The 21,337-nt window shown below is 43.5% G+C and overlaps 3 protein-coding genes and 1 long non-coding RNA gene across 5 annotated transcripts; 1 reads left to right on the top strand and 3 right to left on the bottom strand.

Moving 5' to 3' along the window:
- Nucleotides 1–484: 484 nt before the first annotated feature.
- edem1 (ER degradation enhancer, mannosidase alpha-like 1) lies at nucleotides 485–8,670 on the bottom strand. Its single transcript, XM_030374151.1, has 12 exons — nucleotides 8,034–8,670; nucleotides 7,469–7,541; nucleotides 6,574–6,677; nucleotides 6,166–6,337; nucleotides 5,547–5,730; nucleotides 4,979–5,153; nucleotides 4,463–4,583; nucleotides 3,842–4,012; nucleotides 3,406–3,479; nucleotides 3,221–3,317; nucleotides 2,882–3,061; nucleotides 485–2,142 (listed from the first exon to the last, which is right to left on the bottom strand). The coding sequence occupies exons 1-12, from the start codon at nucleotides 8,501–8,503 to the stop codon at nucleotides 2,053–2,055; spliced, it is 1,911 nt and encodes a 636-aa protein (XP_030230011.1). The 5' UTR covers nucleotides 8,504–8,670; the 3' UTR covers nucleotides 485–2,052.
- Nucleotides 8,671–9,265: 595 nt separating this feature from the next.
- Nucleotides 9,266–13,743, bottom strand: arl8ba (ADP-ribosylation factor-like 8Ba). Of its 2 annotated transcripts, none has more exons than XM_030374153.1 (7): nucleotides 13,492–13,743; nucleotides 11,972–12,052; nucleotides 11,330–11,403; nucleotides 11,061–11,154; nucleotides 10,879–10,946; nucleotides 10,380–10,450; nucleotides 9,266–10,099 (listed from the first exon to the last, which is right to left on the bottom strand). In XM_030374153.1, exons 1-7 carry the CDS (start codon nucleotides 13,612–13,614, stop codon nucleotides 10,050–10,052), a joined length of 561 nt encoding a protein of 186 aa, XP_030230013.1. In that variant the 5' UTR covers nucleotides 13,615–13,743; the 3' UTR covers nucleotides 9,266–10,049. The 2 variants fall into 2 exon arrangements, with proteins under 2 accessions (XP_030230013.1, XP_030230014.1); XM_030374154.1 differs by lacking the exon at nucleotides 13,492–13,743 and adding an exon at nucleotides 12,160–12,325.
- Nucleotides 13,744–16,030: 2,287 nt separating this feature from the next.
- LOC115557107 (general transcription factor II-I repeat domain-containing protein 2) lies at nucleotides 16,031–18,679 on the top strand. The gene is made up of 2 exons (XM_030374693.1): nucleotides 16,031–17,366; nucleotides 18,350–18,679. Exons 1-2 carry the CDS (start codon nucleotides 16,176–16,178, stop codon nucleotides 18,677–18,679), a joined length of 1,521 nt encoding a protein of 506 aa, XP_030230553.1. The 5' UTR covers nucleotides 16,031–16,175.
- A 1,050-nt stretch (nucleotides 18,680–19,729) lies between these two features.
- LOC115556630 (uncharacterized) lies at nucleotides 19,730–21,166 on the bottom strand. Its single transcript, XR_003979089.1, has 4 exons — nucleotides 21,081–21,166; nucleotides 20,924–20,994; nucleotides 20,709–20,828; nucleotides 19,730–20,297 (listed from the first exon to the last, which is right to left on the bottom strand). It is a non-coding gene; the product is annotated as an uncharacterized LOC115556630 (long non-coding RNA).
- Nucleotides 21,167–21,337: the final 171 nt, after the last annotated feature.

Raw genomic sequence — 21,337 nt, forward strand, 5'->3', positions numbered from 1 at the left:
ATTGAGTTCAAAGTGAACCCGGCCATTATGAAACCGAATGTCTCATCATCTCAGAACTCATGCATATTATTCATATTGGAAGAATTGAACTGACTGATCCTAAACCACAAGTTCAACACCGGAAGACTGTTTTGTTTTGACATCGTCGAGATGAACGGTCTGAGCTAAGCCTTCAAGTGGTGGACACATAAGGGTTTGGTGTGTAATATTGAATGAGGATTATCTGGTGGACTAACAAATCACCGACTCCTATTACCCAATACTCCCAATACTTGAGATTTGGTGTAGCTGTGCTTCGATGAAACGTTAAGTTACAGGATTGTTTATACTTGAAAACACTAACCCAATACAAATGATAAACACCCAAAGTGCAAAGAGATGTAAATACTTGAACCGAGTGCTTTGTTTTGCCCCAAGACAAACGTTTTCAAAAGTAAGATCATAAATAGCTACAGCGCTCAAAAGAACAACAGATTGAAACCACTGGCAGAGCAGACCTTTAAGACAGTTTTTTATGGACGAGATTACTCATTTATGCCCTGAGTTCTTACCACATTACACACAATAGACATAATTTTGCACAATTTAGTGAGGATATATTAACTGATGACTTCTCTGCAGCCTTATACCTCCATGCTTGCGTGCTAGTAAACCACTTTACAAATCGGAAAAACAATGACAAAGATTACCACATGAGGCGCAAGCTGTGCATGGTCAATTGATACAAAAATGATACACTTTATGGCTTTTTCTGTTGTGTTCTAAGAAGGAAGGAGCGGAATTCCATAACATTAGGAGTACTGTTCGTAAAGTATGGAATGATTGCCATTGTGGAAAATAAATAGTGGCTGAAAAAAACGTCAAAATCAATCATCAATATCAAACAACAGTGAATGAGCTCTAGAAGGGGCTTAAAAAAATGTTTAAGGCACTTCAACAATAGCACAGGTCCCCCTAGACCTTCCTCTCCTATGGTCAAGGTACATCAGTTGGCTTACTGCAAGACGTCAAGTCACAAGCAGCCTGAGATGAGCATGCATGCAAAAAAAGGGGCGTTGTTTTTATGTGTATATTTCACTCTCACCATAGAAAATCTGAGGTCAGCTGAGGTTTCAGAAAAAAATAAAGTCCCATTCTGCCCCACATCTAACTTTACCTATTGCATAAAGAACTCCTTGCAGAGACAGCACATTGTAGTACATGAGGTACATAGAGTTAAATAAAAAAGGTGCACAGTAGCAGATCCAAGTCTGTGTATAAACTACTCTGATGTTCTAGTGGGGACATTAGAAAGTTATCTTATGGAAGAGTTTAAGACCAAGAATTTTCTTTAATTTAATTAATACAATTAAATACAATTAAAAAGCCCAAATTGAGGCATCAAATCCAAGACACCTTGATGTTGCTCTTCAAGAGCACAATACACAGCAATGAGGCACACGAAAGTGTTATAGTGTGAATTCAGGACAGTTCTGTAACTGGTATCGTGTCTGTATGTCTCTCTCTCTGTGTGTGTGTGTGTGTGTGTGTGTGTGTGTGTGTGTGTGTGTGTGTGTGTGTGTGTGTGTGTGTGTGTGTGTGTGTGTGTGTGTGTGTGTGTGTGTGTGTGTGTGTGTGTGTGTGTGTGTGTGTGTGTGTGTGTGTGTGTAAACGTAAACACTCCCGACACCAACATGTGCTCGACGTGCCATTAGTTTGTTCATTACGAAAAGAGTCGCTCTTATAAAAACCACCACATAAACCTCTGTTGGTCACAGTTTAAAACTTGGAAGTACAATTCCCACAACGTTCCACAATTGTCTCTCTCTATTCGAGTCAAGACACTAAACACTTTAATCAATACAGAGAGAAAGAAAATAAGCAATGAAGTACAATCAATTTCCATGACTCGTTTGGCACCATTATTGACTACCTTGGACCTGAGCTCATCAGGAGTACAAAATGTGTTAAAACAGGGAATCCCTTCTGTACATACACGGGTAACACTCAGACAGGCAGCGGGGGGGGGGGGAGAACCCTAGGTTGTGGCCGAAGCGCTGCTCTTCTGCAGGTTCAGAACAAACCCACCATGTGGTCTATCTGCCTCATGTAGACGCTCTTCAGTGGCAGAGCGAAGCGCCGCGCGTCGGGGATCCGGCCACACTAGGGAGGAGAGAGGAGAGGTAAACGCGGGCCACCTTAAGAAACATGTTATGGACAACGCCGAAAAGCACAGTTTCTCTCCATGTATTATGAAGTATAATTGTAATGACTAACAGGACAGATCATCATGGCCAAAGGCTAACATGGAAGATGATTATGGCTAAAGTTAAGTCAAGTCCTTTATTCATCCCTTTTTAGGGGGAAATTCTTTCTCTGCTTTTGACCCATCCGGGTAGCCGGTGAACACATACACACACAGAGGTCCACACACATGGGGGCACACACGGGGGCACACCGGCACTACTGGAGCAGTGGGCTGCCGCGGTGCAGCGCCCGGGGAGCAGGTGGGGGTTTCAGATGCCTTGCTCAAGGGCACCTCATCCGTGGATTTTCTCAGGATTCGAACTGGCCACCCTCCAGTTACCAGTCCAACTCCTTCACCAGTATGCCACGGATGCCCCAATAAAGGCTAACATGACAGATGAACATGGCTCCAGGCTACATTGCAAGCTAACATGCCAAGCTACAATGACTAAAGGCTAACATGACAGGTGAACATGGCCAAAGGCTAACATGGCAAGCTAACATGGCTAAAGGCTAACATGACAGGTGAACATTGGCTAAAGGCTAACATGACAGGTGAACATGGCTAAAGGCTAACATGACAGGTGAACATGGCTAAAGGCTAACATGACAGGTGAACATGGCTAAAAGCTACCATGATGGGCTCACGCCTTACGTTGCTTGTGTTGCTAGGCGGATTCTGTGGCTCATCCTCGGGCGTCTCTCCCTCCTCCAAGGGGAAGAGGTCCTCCCACTGTTTCTCCCTGAAGCGCTGGTCTATCGGCACGATGTGGCCCTCGGTGGTGAATATGTACTTGTTCTCAGACTTGTGCAGCGGGTTGTCCTCATCAAAGAGCTGCAAAAGAAGTGTTCAAGTTTCAATGTGCCGGGTGAATGCCAAGTGACTGATTGGGCGAAATGTCGTAAATATATGGGACTGTTAAGCCCTTCGAGACTGTCCCTGGGATGTAGGGCTATAAAAAATGTAATTGAATTGCGATGAAATAAAACGCACCAGATAAAGGTATTTGCAAGTCTCGCTGAGGAAGAAGCTTTCCATCCGATCTTCTTTGGACTTGTCCACGACGTGGTGGAGAGTTGCATATCCGCATCTGCAATGAAACCCTTAAGTTTAGAACAGTCCACATCAAAACGCCTACGGATGTCATCAGCGACGAAAGGACATGGCTCAAAACTTACCTGACTTTGGCATTTTTCTCCAGGCTTTGGAGAATATCCATTCCGACATGAAGGTAGAACGGGTTTTTTGTCGCCTGAGTGAAGAGAGAAAAAAGAGCAGCTCATTTTACCACTTTAGAATATAAATTCATGCATCAGTTCATCTCAACACAGGCCTTGCCTAAAGGAAAGAGCAGTTCAAATGTTGACTACTTCCAATGCTGTGTTGGTCCTAATACAGAATGATTTATTGCTTGTTGAGTGAATAATACAGAACATAAGGAACAAAAAACTAAAAAAAAAGGCATACTAATCGCAATTTAATATTGTTAGAAATAATCGCAATTCGATTATTTCCTCAAATGGTTCAGTCCTATTATTATTCTTTTTTTTAAACTGTATTTTTAACAGAACCATTGAACCCCCATTCTCCTCCGGTCTGGGCCGTGTTCCTCACCTGGTAGAGCAGGTAGGTGGACTCCACCAGCTCAGGCCTGAGGGGGTAGAACAGCACGTCGGGGGCCTGCAGCTGCCAGTTGTACCGCTCCGGCAGAGCGCCGTATCGCCTCCAGATGGCGTAGTAGAAGGCATGGAGGCAAATGGCGTTCTCCACATCGCCGCTCAGAACCTAGGGAGCGCAGGTCACGTGCAACGCTCTGGATCAATGCATGGTAGGCTGGGCCGGTTTTCCTGTCTTAACCGGTGCGGTATGCAAGCTTATACCGGTGTCATTTTCTACTAACCGACTAATGGAATTCGTGTTTATGAGATGTTCTGGCAAATTGAAATTATATTTATTGTTATTATATACAATTTATTTATTGTTTTTGCCGCTACTAATAAGTTACAACAGTAACTTAGTGGTTGTGCTTCACTCATTATGTTCTACTTTAGACATGTGCTGCCACCTTATGGAAGTGATTGAGTGAATTTCTAAAAACTCACGTGTAATTATGTCTGTGTAATAAAGTCCTGACCAACCCTAACACAGTACAAGCAGAAACACCTGTACCGATACTGATTGTTAAGGCATGCGTACATGAGCGTGTCAGTCCACTGGGTGTGTACACAAACCGACCTGGAGCCCTGGGAAGAAGGCCTGCAGGGAGTCGATCCAGGTGTTCATGATCTGCCCGCTGAACATGTTAACGTTAACGTAGAGGGGTGGGTCGCCCTCTCCTTCATTACACGACTCTCTCCTGGGAAGAAAAGAACGTCACTCAGCACTGTTGCCTCTATTGCCGCCCAAAACTAATCACCAGGAAACGCAGACCGTTTCCAGAAATGTGATTCTCTTAAGAGTAGGAATTCAGTCACGAATGGCATTGAGAGAGGTCCATTTGCTTGATAAATCTAGAAAAGTCATTCAAAAAAGGGCTTCAAATTAGTAAAGAATTAAATATATCAGAAAACAATATTAAATTAATATAAATCCAAAGCCAAAATGGCCGATGCTGCGGGCGTTCAAATTGCAAAATAATAGTTTTGAAATACACTATTTGCTAAACAATAACAACAACGACTTCCGGTTGTTCAGCCGGGATCTCAGGTTAAAGGGTCCCCTTCATGGCCTGTGAGTCACGCCTGGGCTCACCCTCTTCTCAAGTGGTTCTGGATGCTCTCGTAGGCAGCCTGGAACATCCTGTAGTCCTCCTTCTCCCCAAACAGGATGTAGGACTTCAGGAGATACTCGTAGAAGGAGTCCATGCCCGCGCCCACACCACTCTGCTTGCCCACCCACTGGCCTGTCTGGATGTTCACAATGTTGCCTGCAGGTTGGGGATGAAACACAGAGAGAGAGAGAGAGAGAGACAGAGAGACAGAGAGACAGAGAGAGAGAGAGAGAGACATGAAGATGGGAAAACTACGTTTTTTTTAATCTACATTTATCAAAATGTTTTCCTTTAGTCAGAGGCAGCAAGTACACAAGCCTCCACATGCTGAGGCTCAACCCTTAGCCTCTCCCCGTCTCCCCTCTCCTCTCCCCTCCCCTAGCAGGCCCTTCTCCCCTCTCCCGTCTCCCCTCTCCCGTCCCCCCTCTCCCCTCTCCCCTCTCCCCTCTCCCCGTCCTCTGACCTAGCAGGCCCGTCCCCCCTCTCCCCTCTCCCCGTCCTCTGACCTAGCAGGCCCGTCCCCCCTCTCCCCTCTCCCCTTCCTCTGACCTAGCAGGCCCGTCTCCTTGCTCCTCAGGCTCCAGAGGGCCCGGACGGCCCGCCGGGCCACCCACTCGAACGTGGAGTCCCCCAGCAGGCGGCTCAGGATCCCGAACTCCACCAGCAGGGAGCCCGCGCCCGCTGTGCACGTCTCGTTGATGCTGTCCGCCGGCACCCCCGTCTTCAGGTTCACCTGGGGGGGGGGGGGGGCATGTGTGTGAGCGCTATCAAGGGTTCACTAGCATTTGAGTCTCCTCTGAGTTAGAAAGGGAGGCTAACTCACAGGAACATGATGAACGGATCCAGTATAAGCTACCCTTATTCAGAAATATCAGTGCTTAATTGAAAACATGGTGTCAGGGCGGACGTTAAACATATGAACCAAAGAGTGCTTACACTATAGGCTGCATCATCGCCTCAAGGTATGAATGTGAAAGGTGTTTCCTCCATTTATGAAACTGCAATTCTTAGCAATAAAGAACAGGTCCCAATCTGACAATGTGTGACCTTGTACTAACCCCCCAACCCAGGATAGGAACAAAGTGTTGGTAGCTTAGCCGCCGACAGCACATGTCGCTAGCTAGCTAACCACCAGCTTGAGTGTAAGCAGAGAGGTGGTGTGGCTCACTCTGGGGTAAGGAATGCCTGTGATGGTGTTCTCGAAGGCAGGCAGCAGGCGCACGGCCAGGTCGTGGGCCATGTGGAGTAGCTCGTTGTCGTAGCCTTCGATGCCAACGTCGCCAAAAGGGTGCTTTGGGTCGGTCAGTAGGATGTGGGAGGAGATCAAGCTGCCCAGGATCCTGGAAGGAAGACATCTCAGAAACATTAACATCATGTCATCAAGGAGATAAGACACCAGCAATGCATTACTTACAAAGAAGAGTAATTACTTATCACATTGAGAGACAACTGTGCTTGAAAGGTGGACGTTTGCAAACATAACATTTTATGTACGGTATGTTGACTAAAAGCAACTGTAGCTTAACTGATGTTGTTACAGGAAAGTATGATATTTGACTGGATAGAAATGGAGTACCTGATGTTTGCCTCAAAGACCTGCACGGTGGAGTCCTTATCAAAGGACACCGTGTCTATAACCAGCTTCACAGCCCTTTGGAACTCTGTGATGTTGCCAAGGACCTTGGAAGAGGATATAGTACATAACTGTTACAATATGGTCAAGCTAATGCATCATTCAAAGCACCCCTCGACACAGGACATGTAAGACTTAACCAGCCTTTATAATGTTCGAAGTGTGCTTGCGGTTTTAACATTGATATGGCTTAATGGCTTTAGTCTTGCTGTTTTTAAACGGATTGTCCTCAAACGGATTAACGAAAGAGTTACCAGCTCTCATAACCTACCTGCTTCAGAACGCACAGGATAGTTGGGTTATTTCTAGTAAGTATCTTTTGGTTTCCAGGTCACTTCAACAAAGTTACTTTAGATGAAGGCAAATGCCGAACAATGATAATGTTTTCATTGATATTCTTTTAAAGGTATACATGGAAAGAAAAGCCCATAATTGTGTTGTTTTTTTTCACATTTAAAAGGTGTATGAGGTTATCATGCCTGTCTTAGTACTACAAACTACAATTGATGGTTATAGTAGAAACTTCCTATCCCATGATAGTGCAGCAGATCACTGCATCAGAAAACAAACGTGGGAAAATCACACAGCAACAGCATAGCTTTGTCGATGATAATGTAACATAGCTGTGGAATGGCCAGCCAATGAAAGGCTCTGATGAGAATATATATGAGAAGAATATGCAATAGCTCCATAATATATTATTTTAAAAAGTACCTGTTAGACTTGTGCAATTCAGCTCATTGTTTTCTCTATATTCTAATCAAGCTTTACTAAGGATAAATATACATTACAGTAACATTATACGTATAACAGAAACTCTGCGTTAGAAATAGTTTACCAGTAATGTGTCTAGGGTGTCAATCAATGTCAACGAGTAGTTCCCCAAAACATCATTTATGTTGATGTTTGACCTGAAATGACAGCAGTGAAACAAACATATTGGTGGCACTCTGCTGGCATAGAAGCAGCGGTACATGACATTAAAGAAGCTAAACAGAACCCCAGTAGGGAGTCACCAAAATGTGCCAGCAATGTGAGACCTAACCGCGTTTCGTGCAGACTCGAAATAATAACTATTCTGTACTGTGGTGTATACATGCACGAGTTTAATCACTGTCACCAGATTACAAACGTAATGTGAGTTTGATGAACGTTTAAAAGAGAATGACAAGGGTTATCACTGTGGCTGTAAAGCGTTGTGTTCCTAACACAAGACTTCTTGTTGTAGATCAACATAGGACTTCTGATTGTACATCGATTATAATAGGACGGCTCATTGATTATCAATTATAGGAATACTCATTTTAGATCAATACTAGGGCTCCTCATTGTAGATCTTAGTAGGACTGCTCATTGTAGATAAATAACAGGACTGCTCATTGTAGATTGACAATAGGACTCACGGGTTCAGGACGTCTGGTCCTCGGCCCCGACAATCAATTGGATTGAGCTCGTCTTCAGGAAAGGCATATTTCATGTAATTGTCGTATCCAAAATAGAACATGTCTTTTGCCTGGGCCTTCATTTGCGCTTTAAGAGTATCTGGAAAGGTGTTGTACCGCTTGACATATTCGTCCTTATTCCCATCATAGAAGTTCATGTAGGACTTCTGAGGAGAGTCTTCTCCAATCTTTGGACAGGAGGTCCTTGGCTCGTCATACTTTCCACTCGGTATGCGCTGAGACCATGAATTACCCTTAAAAGCCTCCGTTTCGTCTTTGAATAGCTTAAGATCCAAAGTCTGCAGGTTAAAATTCAGAGGGAAGTTAAAGCCCCAGCTCACATTATGTCCAAGTCCAAACGCTAGCCACACCACACAGCTGAGAGACAGCCTCAACACGACCAGACCGACTACTATTGACCTCCATTGCATCTTTTCCTCGGTTCGTTCTCACCAATCATTATTATTCGACCTTACAAACGTTCAAAAAGATAGACGTGCGTTAATGAAACTTTGGATGGGCAAGGGTCTGATCGGGATAGCTGCTTCAGCCCCAGTACGCTTCCTGTCAACAATGGCGTCAGGCCATGTAAGGCGTGTGATTGGCTTCTCGGTAGTTTCGTCACAACCCACCGAAACCCTCATTGGCTCGATCATTGGTTAGTGACGTGTCAATCTTCACATGACGGGTCCTGTTCGGGTCTGGTTTGGGTATCGTGGCAAATTTGAGTGCTGCAATCTAGGCCAATAGGAAACAGCCACAAGAAGGAAACAGCTGCTCTAAATGCAATGTTGGGTCGTGAGACTACATGCAAGTGCTTCCAGTTGACTAGCCCTAACCCTACTGTTGAGGATGGCAACAGTAGGGTTTCAATGGCAGTTCATGAATCAAATAGTAAAATGACTCAATAAGCAAAATAAATAATTTAATACCCCCAAAAAGGTGTTCAATTTTGATTAAATACAATCAATTTATGTAGATATTGTCTCTGGCAAATAAAATAAATATGTAAGCATGTCCTTAAAACGGGAAGAAGTTGCTTAGGCTTTTGTAAACTTGCGGTGGCGGCTTTAATTGTTAAACTAAACAAAATATGATTCAGTGAGCTGGGAGTCGAACCGCATCATAACTTCCGGACGGGTAGGTAGGCACATAATGCACATTGAAGAAGGAAAAATAAGTCAACCACCAAATTAAAAAGCATGCCCTTTTATTTCACGTATACATTTTAGTGGTATTCTGACTTGTTTGGGTAGGCAGAGGCTGCTGTGCTCCGAGGGGCGATGCTGCCCAAGGCACTTTAGATTCTCCCTCCCCTCGGCTGCAGGACCGCACAACAAAACTCCGCCAGGCGCAATGCGAACCACAAACACTGACACACATCCAACTTCAAGCCTTCTGTACATTCAAACTTTAAATAGAACACATATCTCACACGCTTAAAAAATATTTTAAGCAAGATATTTACACATACCTGCTCTGCTAACAACCATATTTAATGCACTTGTTCCTCGTTTTTTAATGACCTTGAGGGTAACCAAAAAACCAACTCCTTTGATTAAGGAAAGGGAGATTGGATGACTGCTAGCAGGGCCGCCGTACTGGGGGTATAAGGTGGACAGGCTTTTGATTTTTTTTATTCTTCTCGCTTCCCCCCCCCCTTCCCCCAGCAACTGTCTCTTCCCTCCTCCTCCCCCCCCCCCCCCCCCCCCCCCCCCTACATCTGTGGGGCTAACAGATGTTGAGCTAACAGAAGAGGGGCTAACAGAATAGGGGCTAACAGAATAGGGGCTAACATGTGGGGATACCAGAGGAGGGGTTAACATGTGGGGCTAACAGAAGAGGGGTTAACATGTGGGGATACCAGAAGAGGGGTTAACAGTGCGCTGGGGACCGGGACTGTACACCATTGCAGCGTGGACAGGACGTGGCATTGGGGTAAGGTGGCGACCAGCGCTGGCAACACTTCCGGTTCTCTCAGCTCCTCCGAGATTTTGAGTGCTGGATGAGCCATTGAAGTGTGATATCTGAGAGCATGGAGACAATTGGGTCCGCTTTTTTTCCTTTTATAATAAAGACCTTTATGGTGGCTTGTTGTTCGAGTCTCAAAACAAGTTGCGGAAGCATAGAATACAATCATAGGTTTTGAACTGAATATATATGCATATTAATAACTTCATATTGCAACTTTTAAAAAAACTGTTTACAATGAATGAACAGACAACAAAAATATAGCTATGAAGACAATACATTATATACCTAGTTCATATTATTCATTACGTATAAACCCCAAAACCGGTTACTTACCTATGTTGTCTTTCTCTTTACAGGAAATAGAGTAGCAGCATATTTCTCTGTCCTGAATAGCTGCCAAGTTCCTATGAAGAAACGTTCTCATAAAATAAATACGTAGACCCTTTCCTTTAATGAATGTGCCGTTTTGTACTATTGCCAGAAGGGGGCGCCGTTTAACCTTGGAAAACATAACTACTTTAGGTCAACAAAAGAAAGCTCCAAACATTACAATAATATTAATAGTAAAAATAAATAAAGAATGCTACCGTATAAGCCAAATTTCATGTAGCTCACTTCACTATTAAAAACATCCACACTACATATATGACTACTTCTGAGTGGATATCAATATGCAATGATAACAGTCAATGGCTCGTTCCCCGACTTGACATCATACAGCATTAAAAGCTTTTTAAACATCAACATAGCAAGAAGACGTATTTGACGGGAGACTAATCGAAGAAAAATCAAATACACTAAATATGAATCCCCTCATACTGTTAATACTCACATCTTCTCAATAAGCTGCTTCTCATCTAGAGCGCTAGGGAGATCCCTTTTGTTGCCCAGTACAAGAACCTGAAAAAAGGTCAAACGCAAACATAGAACTAGGAAGAGTCCATGAAACGAGTATACGTGCGCCAAACACATTAATAAATACATCCTTAAACCAGACTAGGCTTAACCACTCACTGGTATTCCTTGTAGCTGAGGCTTGTCTAATAAATTATGAAGCTCATTTCTGGATGCCTCCACCTTCTCACAATCTGCTGCGTCAACCATGTATCTGTGAAAAAAGACAATACTGCAAAATTAAAAATAAATAATAATAATGCCCCATCTTTCAGAACAAAACAACATTGCGGTTTTTTTTGTATACTCCTAACTCTGTTAGTACTAAACCATAGTTGGACCACAACCTCTGGGAGTCAGTCAGCGTGACCAAATTATGAGAAACTCACACAATCGCGTTGACTCCCCGGCAGTAGCGCTCCCACATACTTCTGAACCTGGGCTGCCCACCGATATCCCAGACCTGTAATCGCCAACACGTGAAAGGACTTAATACAACACTCATGTATGGTTTACTATGCGGAAAGTCGACGCATGACGTTGATGAAATTGACGCGCCGTTTTTACACCGTATTCTGTTTCCCATTCTAATGTGTGACCCCATGGGGTCGCTGTTGCATATTGTCTGCAACATGCACGAGCGTAAAGCCTAGACAACCATGAAGTCGTTCACGTGCAGAAACATGAACGAGCTTAAAGCGCAGGCTGCGTAAACTTCGATAAGAAATGTATGAAAAAATGTGGGGGGCACGAAAAATCGCCCTATGAACCGTGAGCGAGAGCAGTGATTGGGTCATTATTGGTCATCTCCATCTCGCGCACGTTCACTAGCAGTTATGTACCTCTGCACTTGTTTGGCCTCTACTGTAATGTATCAACGCACAACGATTAATTGTATGAGCTATACCCGTGACGCCTCAATGGGACGGGCACGTAGGCCGGTCAACAACTTTTTAATGTTGTCAGGCAGGTTTCACTGGTTATGTACACAGAAGTCAATGGAACAGCTGGGAATAACACCAAGAACCCACCTTTATGGTCACGTTTCCTTTGGTGACCTTTCTCATGTTGAACCCCACGGTAGGAATCATGTCTTCGCAGAACTGACCAGACTGGAATTAAAAATGAATTAATAAATATAATTAGGAAAGAGGATAATACCATTTAAAATATGTTTGTGCATGGATGAAATAAATAGTCAGAAAGCAACAACTCATACTCTTTTCAACATTATTGTTCCTGAACGAATCTTAAATAAACAAAAAAGTCGATGTGACACGAACAATAAACGTCCGATCCAGGATTGCATGCGTAAATCGCACAAGACCATTATTTAGTGTGTGTGTGTGTGTGTGTGTGTGTGTGTGTGTGTGTGTGTGTGTGTGTGTGTGTGTGTGTGTGTGTGTGTGTGTGTGTGTGTGTGTGTGTGTGTGTGTGTGTCGATCCGTTTGGTTCTTTATAATAATACTAATGTTCGGGCCAGTGTTTCCTGGCTTCTGTGCTCCTTTACTGTACAAATCTGAAGCATGTGTATTGTCTGGTACAAAACCCATGACTTGCCTGAGTCACCTGACACAGCTAAGTGGAAATGACTCCTGAAGTCTTATGACTACAGAGGCACCACCCCTAATCCAACCCATTTTGAAAAAAGGGGAAACCAAACTGCCAGTGAATGTTATGGCTATAATGTCGCTGTCTTTGTCCCAATAGCTGCAAGGGAGTTTTTTTAAAACAAATCGCATGTCTCAAAGTAAAATGTGATTATTAAGGGCTGGGCCATTTTCATTTTCCTAACACGAATTAGTAGGACAACATTGAGGCAGTTGAATGAAGGGTAAAGACAAACAAGACATGCAAAAGTCCTAATGCTGTCCTGGCCATGTTCCCTTTGAAAGCCATTTATTTCACATATTATTAGACTCGGTGGCAAAATAACGCTCAGAATTTAATAGGATGGTGAGATCCAGTTTTGATGGATATTTTGAACATTCAGATTGCAATAGGTCTTAGTATGCAACAAAATCTCAGCTTTGGTATCCTTCGTTTTTTATTTAGTAGCCCAAACTTTTCTCACATTTAACCAATTTAATTGTCACGGATCTAATAGTTCCGAATCGAAAGTCTGTACATCATCTCGAACTAGATCAACGCCTGTGCCTGTGTGTGATTATCCTAGGCCAAACTAAAAAGGAGTGACAGACTGTATATTGCATTGATAAAGTTGATAATACATTTATTATAAGCCAACAACACCTAATTATTTGCCAGTGATGCTGTGCTTTCCCTCACACATTAAATAAAGGTCAGTCTCAGTCCAAAGCAACTGTAGCTTTCTTGATGAATACATGGCTCAGCTAACGTGTCTCTTCAGATACATATGTACGTCTTTCGTTATCAACTCGGCAAGAACTAAACGCGATGTGGCATTTAATGACAGCACAAACACATTGCACTGTACGTTTCAGAGGCAATTACAATTCACGTTAAGCGCTGTTGGAATGAGCAGCATCAGAGCTGCCTAGCTCCAGTCAGTTAGCATCGTAAAACTCACTGCGATCACGTTAACAAACGTGGTTTTCCCAGAGTACTGCAGGCCAACTAGCGTGAGCTCCATCTCCTCCTTCCAAAACAGAGACTTGAGCCAGTCCAAAAGCCGGTTAATGAGTGTCAGCATCTTGATGTTGGTGGTGGTCACACTCAACTTCGGCGTGTGTGTTGCTCCTCAGTGATTTGAGGCGTCTGCCAGTAGTTCGCAGCAGCGAGCTGTCATATGATCAATACTGCAAGGTGCACAACAACGCCCCGTCTGGAACGCTACAAGAATGCATTGGCAGCCGTGTGTGTGTGTGTGTGTGTGTGTGTGTGTGTGTGTGTGTGTGTGTGTGTGTGTGTGTGTGTGTGTGTGTGTGTGTGTGTGTGTGTGTGTGTGTGTGTGTGAGCGCGCGCGCGCGCGCGCGCGTGCGTGTGTGCGTGCGTTTGTGTGTGTGAAGGGGAGTAAGGAGAAGAGTGGGAGACTGGGAGAGAGTGAGGGGGTGATCTGCTGTATTTATTTTAATACATAATTGTGATTTGTTGTAGGCCCATTCCTGCATCTGCTACCATCTAGTGGTATTAAAATATCAAGTAGCGCAGCTTTAAAGGTCAAGTGTGTACAATTTTGTGGAAGCTAGTGGAACGGACTTGGCAGAAGTAGGTTTTAATTAGTATGTAATCCCATGAAAATAAGAATTGTTGTGTTTTAGTTTCTTTAGTTTGAGTCTGACATTGGGTCCAGGTCCGCCCCAAAGGAGGCCGCCGAGTTTTAGTAAAAAATACGTTACTTCTTACTATTTGCAAAGATAGAATCCGTAACCAAATGAAGCCATTGAATTTGGTTATTACCCCATTTGTATCAACACCCACTGTTTGTGGGTGTTGGTAAAAATCTGCACGGAATCAATGTTATGAATCACACAATACTTAGATTATCACACCAAAAAGACTCTTTACGTCGCCAGCAACAACAAACTCAGGCGGCATTCGAGAAAGAGGTTTTCAGTAGATGTCTCCCGAAGTGACAGCTGTCACTTCGGGTCCATGTTATTTCTCCGACGCGCCATTGTTGGAATTGGAGTCTCTGAAGTCCTTTAACTCTCTGAAGTCCAGATTGAACCGCGACATGGTGAAGAAAGGGATTGTTGCCATCTGTGCACGGCCACCGGAGCAGCTCCTCCGGTGGCCGTGCACATGCAGTCGCTTAATTAGACTAACAATCGAAAATTCTAGGGGTCTTAATTCGACTATGAGTAACCCGATTCTATTCGATTTGAGTCCGACTAAGGCATATACATGCATCTTAATAATCCAATCTTATAGTACGTTTACATGCACAGCTTAATCCGATTAAAGCCGTAGTTCGACTATGCTCCTCAATTGGACAACTGCAATTGTCCTAGTATACATGGCGGTGAGAAAATCGATTCATTGGCCGAAGCATGTCATACCCCGGTACGATAGGTGGCGCTATACCCATTTCAACTACTGATAGTAGAGCCACCGGCTGACCTCTTTACGTCACCAGCACCAACAAACTCAGGCGGCATTCGAGAAAGATGTTTCAGTAGACAGCTGTCAGTTCATTTCGGGTCCATGTCATTTCTTAGACGCTCCATTGTTCCGACCTCTCGGCCGTACTCCTCTGGTGGTGGCGCAGCGGGAGGAGTCCAGACGGAGGAGTCTGCATACGACCGAGAGGTCGGAACAATGGAGCGTCGGAGAAATGACATGGACCCGAAGTGAACTGACAGCTGTCCCGCATACAGCAACTATCCCTTTCTCCTCCATGTCGCGGTTCAATCTGAGTCAAAGCCAAAGTTCCTTTCCCCCATTCCTTCGCCACCATGACCGAGATAACCCCCACTATGAGTCTTTACTTGCTGCGGAAGTGCCAGAGTGTTGGAGAACCCGACGCAGTCTTTCAGATTCATAATATCAGAGAATATCCCCGTCAGTTCGGTCGTGGCGCAATGATTGAATAAAGATTGTAAACACTTCAGAAGAAAAAAACGTTTATTTAGACCAGGGGTCTCCAACACGTCGATCGCGAGCTACCGGTAGCTCGCGGGCAGGTTTTCAGTAGCTCGCCTGATAGGTTGACCGAAAAAAATAAAAAAATAAAAAATTATAATAATAATTAAAAAAATTAAAAATAATAATATTCCGACGACAGTAAATGCACCTCATCTCACTTACGTTCACATATATGTCACATTGGTGTCCGGTGTAAATGTAGCCAAAGTGACGTTGTGACGTTGAGTGACGTTGTACGCTCGCTAAGCTAAAGTGAGGAGTTTGGTGGTATTAGCAGAACTTTACACAAACAACAAAGATGGAAAACCAAGGTGGCCAAGTCAAGAAAAAGCAGAAAACATACCATTTCCATTTAGAGTGGGAATGCGAGTTCTTCTTTACTAGCGTGAAGGACAAGTGTGTGTGCCTCATATGCGGGAGCAGTGTTTCGGTCGGCAAAAGAGGTAACGTGGAGCGCCACCACACTCAAGTCCACGGTAACTTTGCGCGGGATTTTCCAGCAGGCAGCACTCACGGACTGAGAAAGTGAACCAGCTGAAAGCAAACCTTAAAAAACAGCAATGTTTATTCATCGGACCGACGAAGAAAGCCAACGCGGCCACGGAGGCATCATTTAAAGTGGCGCACATTTTGACAAAACACAAGAAGCCATACACCGATGGCGGGATGGTGAAGGAAGCAATGACAGCGGTGGCCGACACATTATTCAAGGACCATAAAAGTAAGACTGAAATCATGTCCGCTATCGCTGATGTACAGCTTGGCGCAAACACAGTGGCACGGCGAGTGTCTGCGCTCTCTGCCGATGCAGTGGGTCAGTTGGAGCGGGACATGATTAAATGCAAATGGTTTTCAATTCAATGTGACGAGTCGGTGGATGCGGCTGATACCGCTCAGATGGCTGTGTTTGTCCGGATGGTTTTCGAAGACGCTTCCACCAGAGAGGAGTTTTTAACGTTGCTTCCACTAAAAACCACAACCAGAGGAGTCGATATTTACAACGTTGTGAAAAAGTACTTCGTTGAACATAACGTGCCTATTGAAAAGCTGGTGTCTATTACAACAGACGGCGCACCAGCTATGACAGGACGCCACTCAGGATTTATTGCACTGTGCAAGGCCGACCCGGACTTTCCTAAAATTGTGAACTATCACTGCATCATTCACCAGCAGGCTATATGCGCCAAAGTCATGAGATTTGATCATGTGATGACACCTGTCATTAAGATCATCAACTCCATTCGCGCAAAGGCCAAGCAGCACAGAAGCTTCAAACTGCTCCTCCAGGAACTGTCTGCTGAACACAGTGATCTCCTTCTCCACACTGAGGTGAGGTGGCTGAGCCGAGGAAAAATACTGGATCGCTTCTGCTCATTGCTGAACGAAATCAAGGCTTTCATGGAGTCAAGAGAGGAGGACACTACACTTTTGTCTGATGCTGAGTGGCTGCTTGATCTTGCGTTCCTGACAGACATGACAGAGAAACTCAATCAGCTCAACACCCAGTTACAAGGTAAAGACAGAACAATTTCGGACATGATCAGTGCTGTTAAGGCTTTTAAAGCAAAACTGTCATTCTACCTCCAGCAACTGAAAAACAAAAGACTGCAACACTTCCCAACAGTAGTTAAGATGTTAGATAGCCATGCAGGGGCTGACTTTGTTTTGGATGTCAATAAATATTGTGACCTCATGTCAAAGCTAGGCCAGGAGTTTGAGGATAGGTTCAATGATTTTGATAAGCTGGAGCCATGTCTGGCATTCATTGCCAACCCATTCATGGAGGTAGACATCACAGAGATTTCAGAAAAGATGGCTGAACTGTTCACTGTCAATCCTGTGGAGATGGAGATGGAGGTTATAAATCTCCAGAATCATGTTCAGCTTAAGTCTCAGCAACACTCACAACATTTCTGGAGCCTTGTAGACCCAGAAAACTACAAGAACATTCACCAAGCAGCACTTAAAATTTCTGCTTTATTTGGTTCGACATACCTTTGTGAAGCTGCTTTTTCTGACATGAATGTCATCAAATCTAAATTCAGAACAAGACTGACAGATGAACATTTAAATGACTGTATTAGAGTGAACCTGAGCGCATACACTCCAGCATACACCTCTTTGGTGGACTCCATGCAGTGCCAGTCATCTCACTAAGTTTTAAAAAGAGTGAGTGTACTAATGTTTTCTTGGACCTTTGATGTTGAGTTATTGTGTTATTGTTATTGAGTTGAGTTATTTTTGATAAGCATTGTGTATTGCAATTGCACACGTGTACAAACAGAAGGACTCCATGCAGTGCCAGTCATCTCACTAAGTTTTAAAAAGAGTGAGTGTACTAATGTTTTCTTGGACCTTTGATGTTGAGTTATTAAGTTATTGTATTAGAGTTGAGTTATTTTTGATAAGCATTGTGTATTGCAATTTCACACGTGTACAAACAGAAGCACGTGTGATTAATTAATCAGTTAATCAGTTAATCAGTTAATAAATGCATAATAAATTCATGCATTTATTAATCAGTTCATTAATAAATATGTGCGATGTGATGCAAGTAGCTCTTGGCCACTTAATTTTTTTCTAAGTAGCTCTCAGTTGAAAAAAGGTTGGAGACCCCTGATTTAGACAGATGTACCCGAAGTTACTACTTTACGACCTCGTTGATGACCAACGTTTAGGAAAAGATGTAATTCAGCCTTGGGTGAAATCGAAGCCTAGTGGGTACTGAATGCATGTTGATGATACACTTCTTTTACAGGGTAAATACATTGGCCCGCCACCGGCTTCCTCGATCCCTCCGGGGACGAGGATGGGTGGCACGCTGCCCCATCCACCCGCAGTCCTCGACCAGCCCCAGCTGCCGACACTGCTGCAGCTCACGGACAGTCCATTCGCACAGCGCATGGGAAGCCTCAGCCGTGTCGGTGGCGGAAAAGGTGGCCGTCCGGACCCGGTCCTTCCGCTGCCTGGATTGGAGCCCCACGTTCTTTGTGCCGAGGGGGAGGGCTGCCCCAGCTGCGTCCACGGATGCACAGCTCCACCTCAGCCCGTTCTGCCTGGTCCAGAGCTTCATCGAGGGTCTGGGGCCGGGTGAGGCGGACATGCTGCCCCAGACACTCCGGCACCAGTCCCTGCAGGGAGAGGTATTTGCCGACGAAGCCACGATCTGATTGGCTGACGGATCCGTTGCATTGCAGCCTGAAAAGTTAAAATGTTCTCAACTTCGGAACGCAAGAGACAGAGCCGACGGAATGGACGGACCCAAAATGCATTTCGGGATCACCCCATGCAAAGTCAATGAGATCCGTCAACGGACGGATGCAGTGGGCAAGGGATGTTATGCAACTCTCGCGCCCCTTACACCGCACGACTCAGAGAGTTGCCTTTATTGAACACACACATGACACACCGAAACACACTCATAATAACCAACCAACATAAACGTCTCTTCGACGGTGTCGGGAACAACAACTGCCGCAAAGGACCTAGGAGGGCGCCAGAGGTCCAACTTGCGATGGTCCTTACCCAATAATTAGATTTTCTTGAGTGTAATACAAACGCAATGTCTGAGACATTATACAAATGCGTTACTCGTTATTAAGACTCGTAGGCTATCTCTCCTCTTGTCAGGTTATGTCTTGGGTCATTTGATTCACAAGTAGGTTTTCTGCTTTACATGGACAGCTTCGGTTTCAGAAGTCCCTGCAAACTGGACTTAATAATCGTGTTCCATCAAGAATTAGCAATAAAAACAATAGAATGAAAAAAACAACAGAGGCGATAGAGTGGATAAATATCTAGGTCGCCGACTTCCTTACTTACTTTCTGTTCCCGTATGCTAGTGGTAGGGGAAATTACGCTATTAAGATTGCCTGGGACGTTTCGATTTTAAATGTCAGATAAACCTGAGTTTAGCAATGGTTGAAAACATTTGGGATACTGCAAGTACCCAAGAAATAGTCTTTTTCACATATTTGAATGCCGAAATATTACATTTTGTACCTTTAAGTAGGCCTAGTTGTTCTTGCCTCAAGACTATCTCGGCAGTAAGACATTATATTTTACGAATGTTCACCTATTTAAGATAGAAAAGGTGGTTGATAGTTATCAAAGATAGAGAAGAGATACTGACAAAGCAACACATAAGCAAAGACTTATGTGCAAATACAACATGCAAATTCAAAATTAAATACAAAAACATATGCCGGTTGAAGACAAAGGAAATGTTATGATTGTTTTTTTATTAAGTTAATCCAAGCTCAGCACTACCACAATGCTTTAGCATTATGGACAATTCTGTAGGAATTGTGCGATTTTAAAAGCTTGCCATTGTACGTCTAATTAGTCCAACAGAAAGAATTGCCACATCTGTGCAACTTGTTAAGCCCTTCAACGTCAACTGTCTCTACTCACCATGGACAGGATAGTTATATATTACATTCAATAAAATAAAAAAATATAGATATGAAAAAATACATCATCGTACATACTGCAGAAAATAAGCAGCTAAATTGTCACAAATACAATGGGGACATAGTGACACTGACTATATAGCCTTTCAAACCCATGTATCTCTTTGATAACCATATCTATTGAGTCAACAAGTGTTCTCAGATCTATATTAGTTTCTAAATGCTTTGTAAGTCACCAATAATATTGTCCTTGGATACATCATGGCATCAGAACATCATAGTTGGCAAATGGAAAACTTTTCTCCAATCTCCTCTTTTGGGTATGGATATTCTGGTGTGGTTGTAGATACAGGGGCAAACACAGCAATGTCGTTCGCTAGAGAAATGGAGATTGCATGTTTTTAAATACAAGTAATTTCCCAAAAACTTGGTCTCCACATTGAACCCTCTAGAAAATAGTTTTCAATGCTAAATATTACTATTACACTATTTAATACAATATTAATGATATACTTACCAAATCTAAGATTGGGAATGGACACATATTAAGTCATCTTTATGTGAGAAGTGCTTGTCTTGTTGACTCAAAATGACCAAATCTGAGCTATGTCACTTTTCTACTGCAGCTATTTTCTCCAGATACTACAACGTTTTAAAAGATTAAAATGTGGCCATCTCTGGATATCATTCCATCCAGGGATTTAATTTTATTCAGCTCCAATTTAGATTTCTCACAACTCAAGCTACTGGGAAAAAAAACCATAATGCAGGATTATGGAGTACAAACCATGTGTGTGCCTCATAGTTTTCTTCACACAGGCATAGAGAAGGATGAGCAGCAGCAAGATGCTACAAGCCAAGTTAATGACACTGATCGTTGATTCCCACCGATATGGTACCTCTGCATCTGGTTAGAGAAATGTGATCACTGTCTCACTATTTAGAATGTGTACATCAGTTGTGCTTGGTACCGGAAATTCTGACGAAGGTCTGCTAGCATACCATATAGAGAGCATCTTGCATTGTGGGTTTTGTTTCCTGGAAAGACTTCAAAGAGGCCGCTGTCACTGCACCTGTTGAATTCACACATTGAACATATTAAAGCCACAGAAACATCTAAGCAGGGTACAAGTGGTGTCTACTCACTATACTGACTCACTGAGTTATTGATTTGCAGTTGCCGTCGTGCGTGTCCGAGTATGTTTTATCAGGACACGGTTCACATTCGTATGAAAAATCCTTATTTCCTGAATTAGAAGAAACTGGTACGTTAGTCATTACGTCAGTTTTAAAATTATTTGTTATTGGAACGATTCAACTTTAATTCACTTGAACTACATTTCTTAATGTTTGCAAATTCCCATTTTAGGACATTAACTTTAAGCAAGAATAATGTGTATTGTTCATATTAGACTT

Source organism: Gadus morhua, chromosome 13, assembly GCF_902167405.1.
Source record: "Gadus morhua chromosome 13, gadMor3.0, whole genome shotgun sequence".
Classification (NCBI taxonomy): Eukaryota; Metazoa; Chordata; class Actinopteri; order Gadiformes; family Gadidae; genus Gadus; species Gadus morhua.

Excerpts from the sequence above, each read along its gene's own strand:
- edem1 (XM_030374151.1), bottom strand. The coding sequence starts at position 8,503 with ATGCAATGGAGGTCAATAGTAGTCGGTCTGGTCGTGTTGAGGCTGTCT. Across the intron at positions 5,154-5,546 it reads CAAGGAGACGGGCCTGCTAG|GCAACATTGTGAACATCCAG; the intron begins GTCAGAGGAAGG and ends CCCAACCTGCAG. Across the intron at positions 2,143-2,881 it reads CGCCTAGCAACACAAGCAAC|TGTGGCCGGATCCCCGACGC; the intron begins GTAAGGCGTGAG and ends TCTCCTCCCTAG.
- arl8ba (XM_030374153.1), bottom strand. The coding sequence starts at position 13,614 with ATGCTGACACTCATTAACCGGCTTTTGGACTGGCTCAAGTCTCTGTTT. Across the intron at positions 11,155-11,329 it reads CGGGGAGTCAACGCGATTGT|ATACATGGTTGACGCAGCAG; the intron begins GTGAGTTTCTCA and ends CTTTTTTCACAG. Across the intron at positions 10,100-10,379 it reads TAAAGAGAAAGACAACATAG|ATATCACACTTCAATGGCTC; the intron begins GTAAGTAACCGG and ends CCATGCTCTCAG.
- LOC115557107 (XM_030374693.1), top strand. The coding sequence starts at position 16,176 with ATGGTGAAGGAAGCAATGACAGCGGTGGCCGACACATTATTCAAGGAC. Across the intron at positions 17,367-18,349 it reads CTGTGGAGATGGAGATGGAG|TCCTCGACCAGCCCCAGCTG; the intron begins GTTATAAATCTC and ends ATCCACCCGCAG.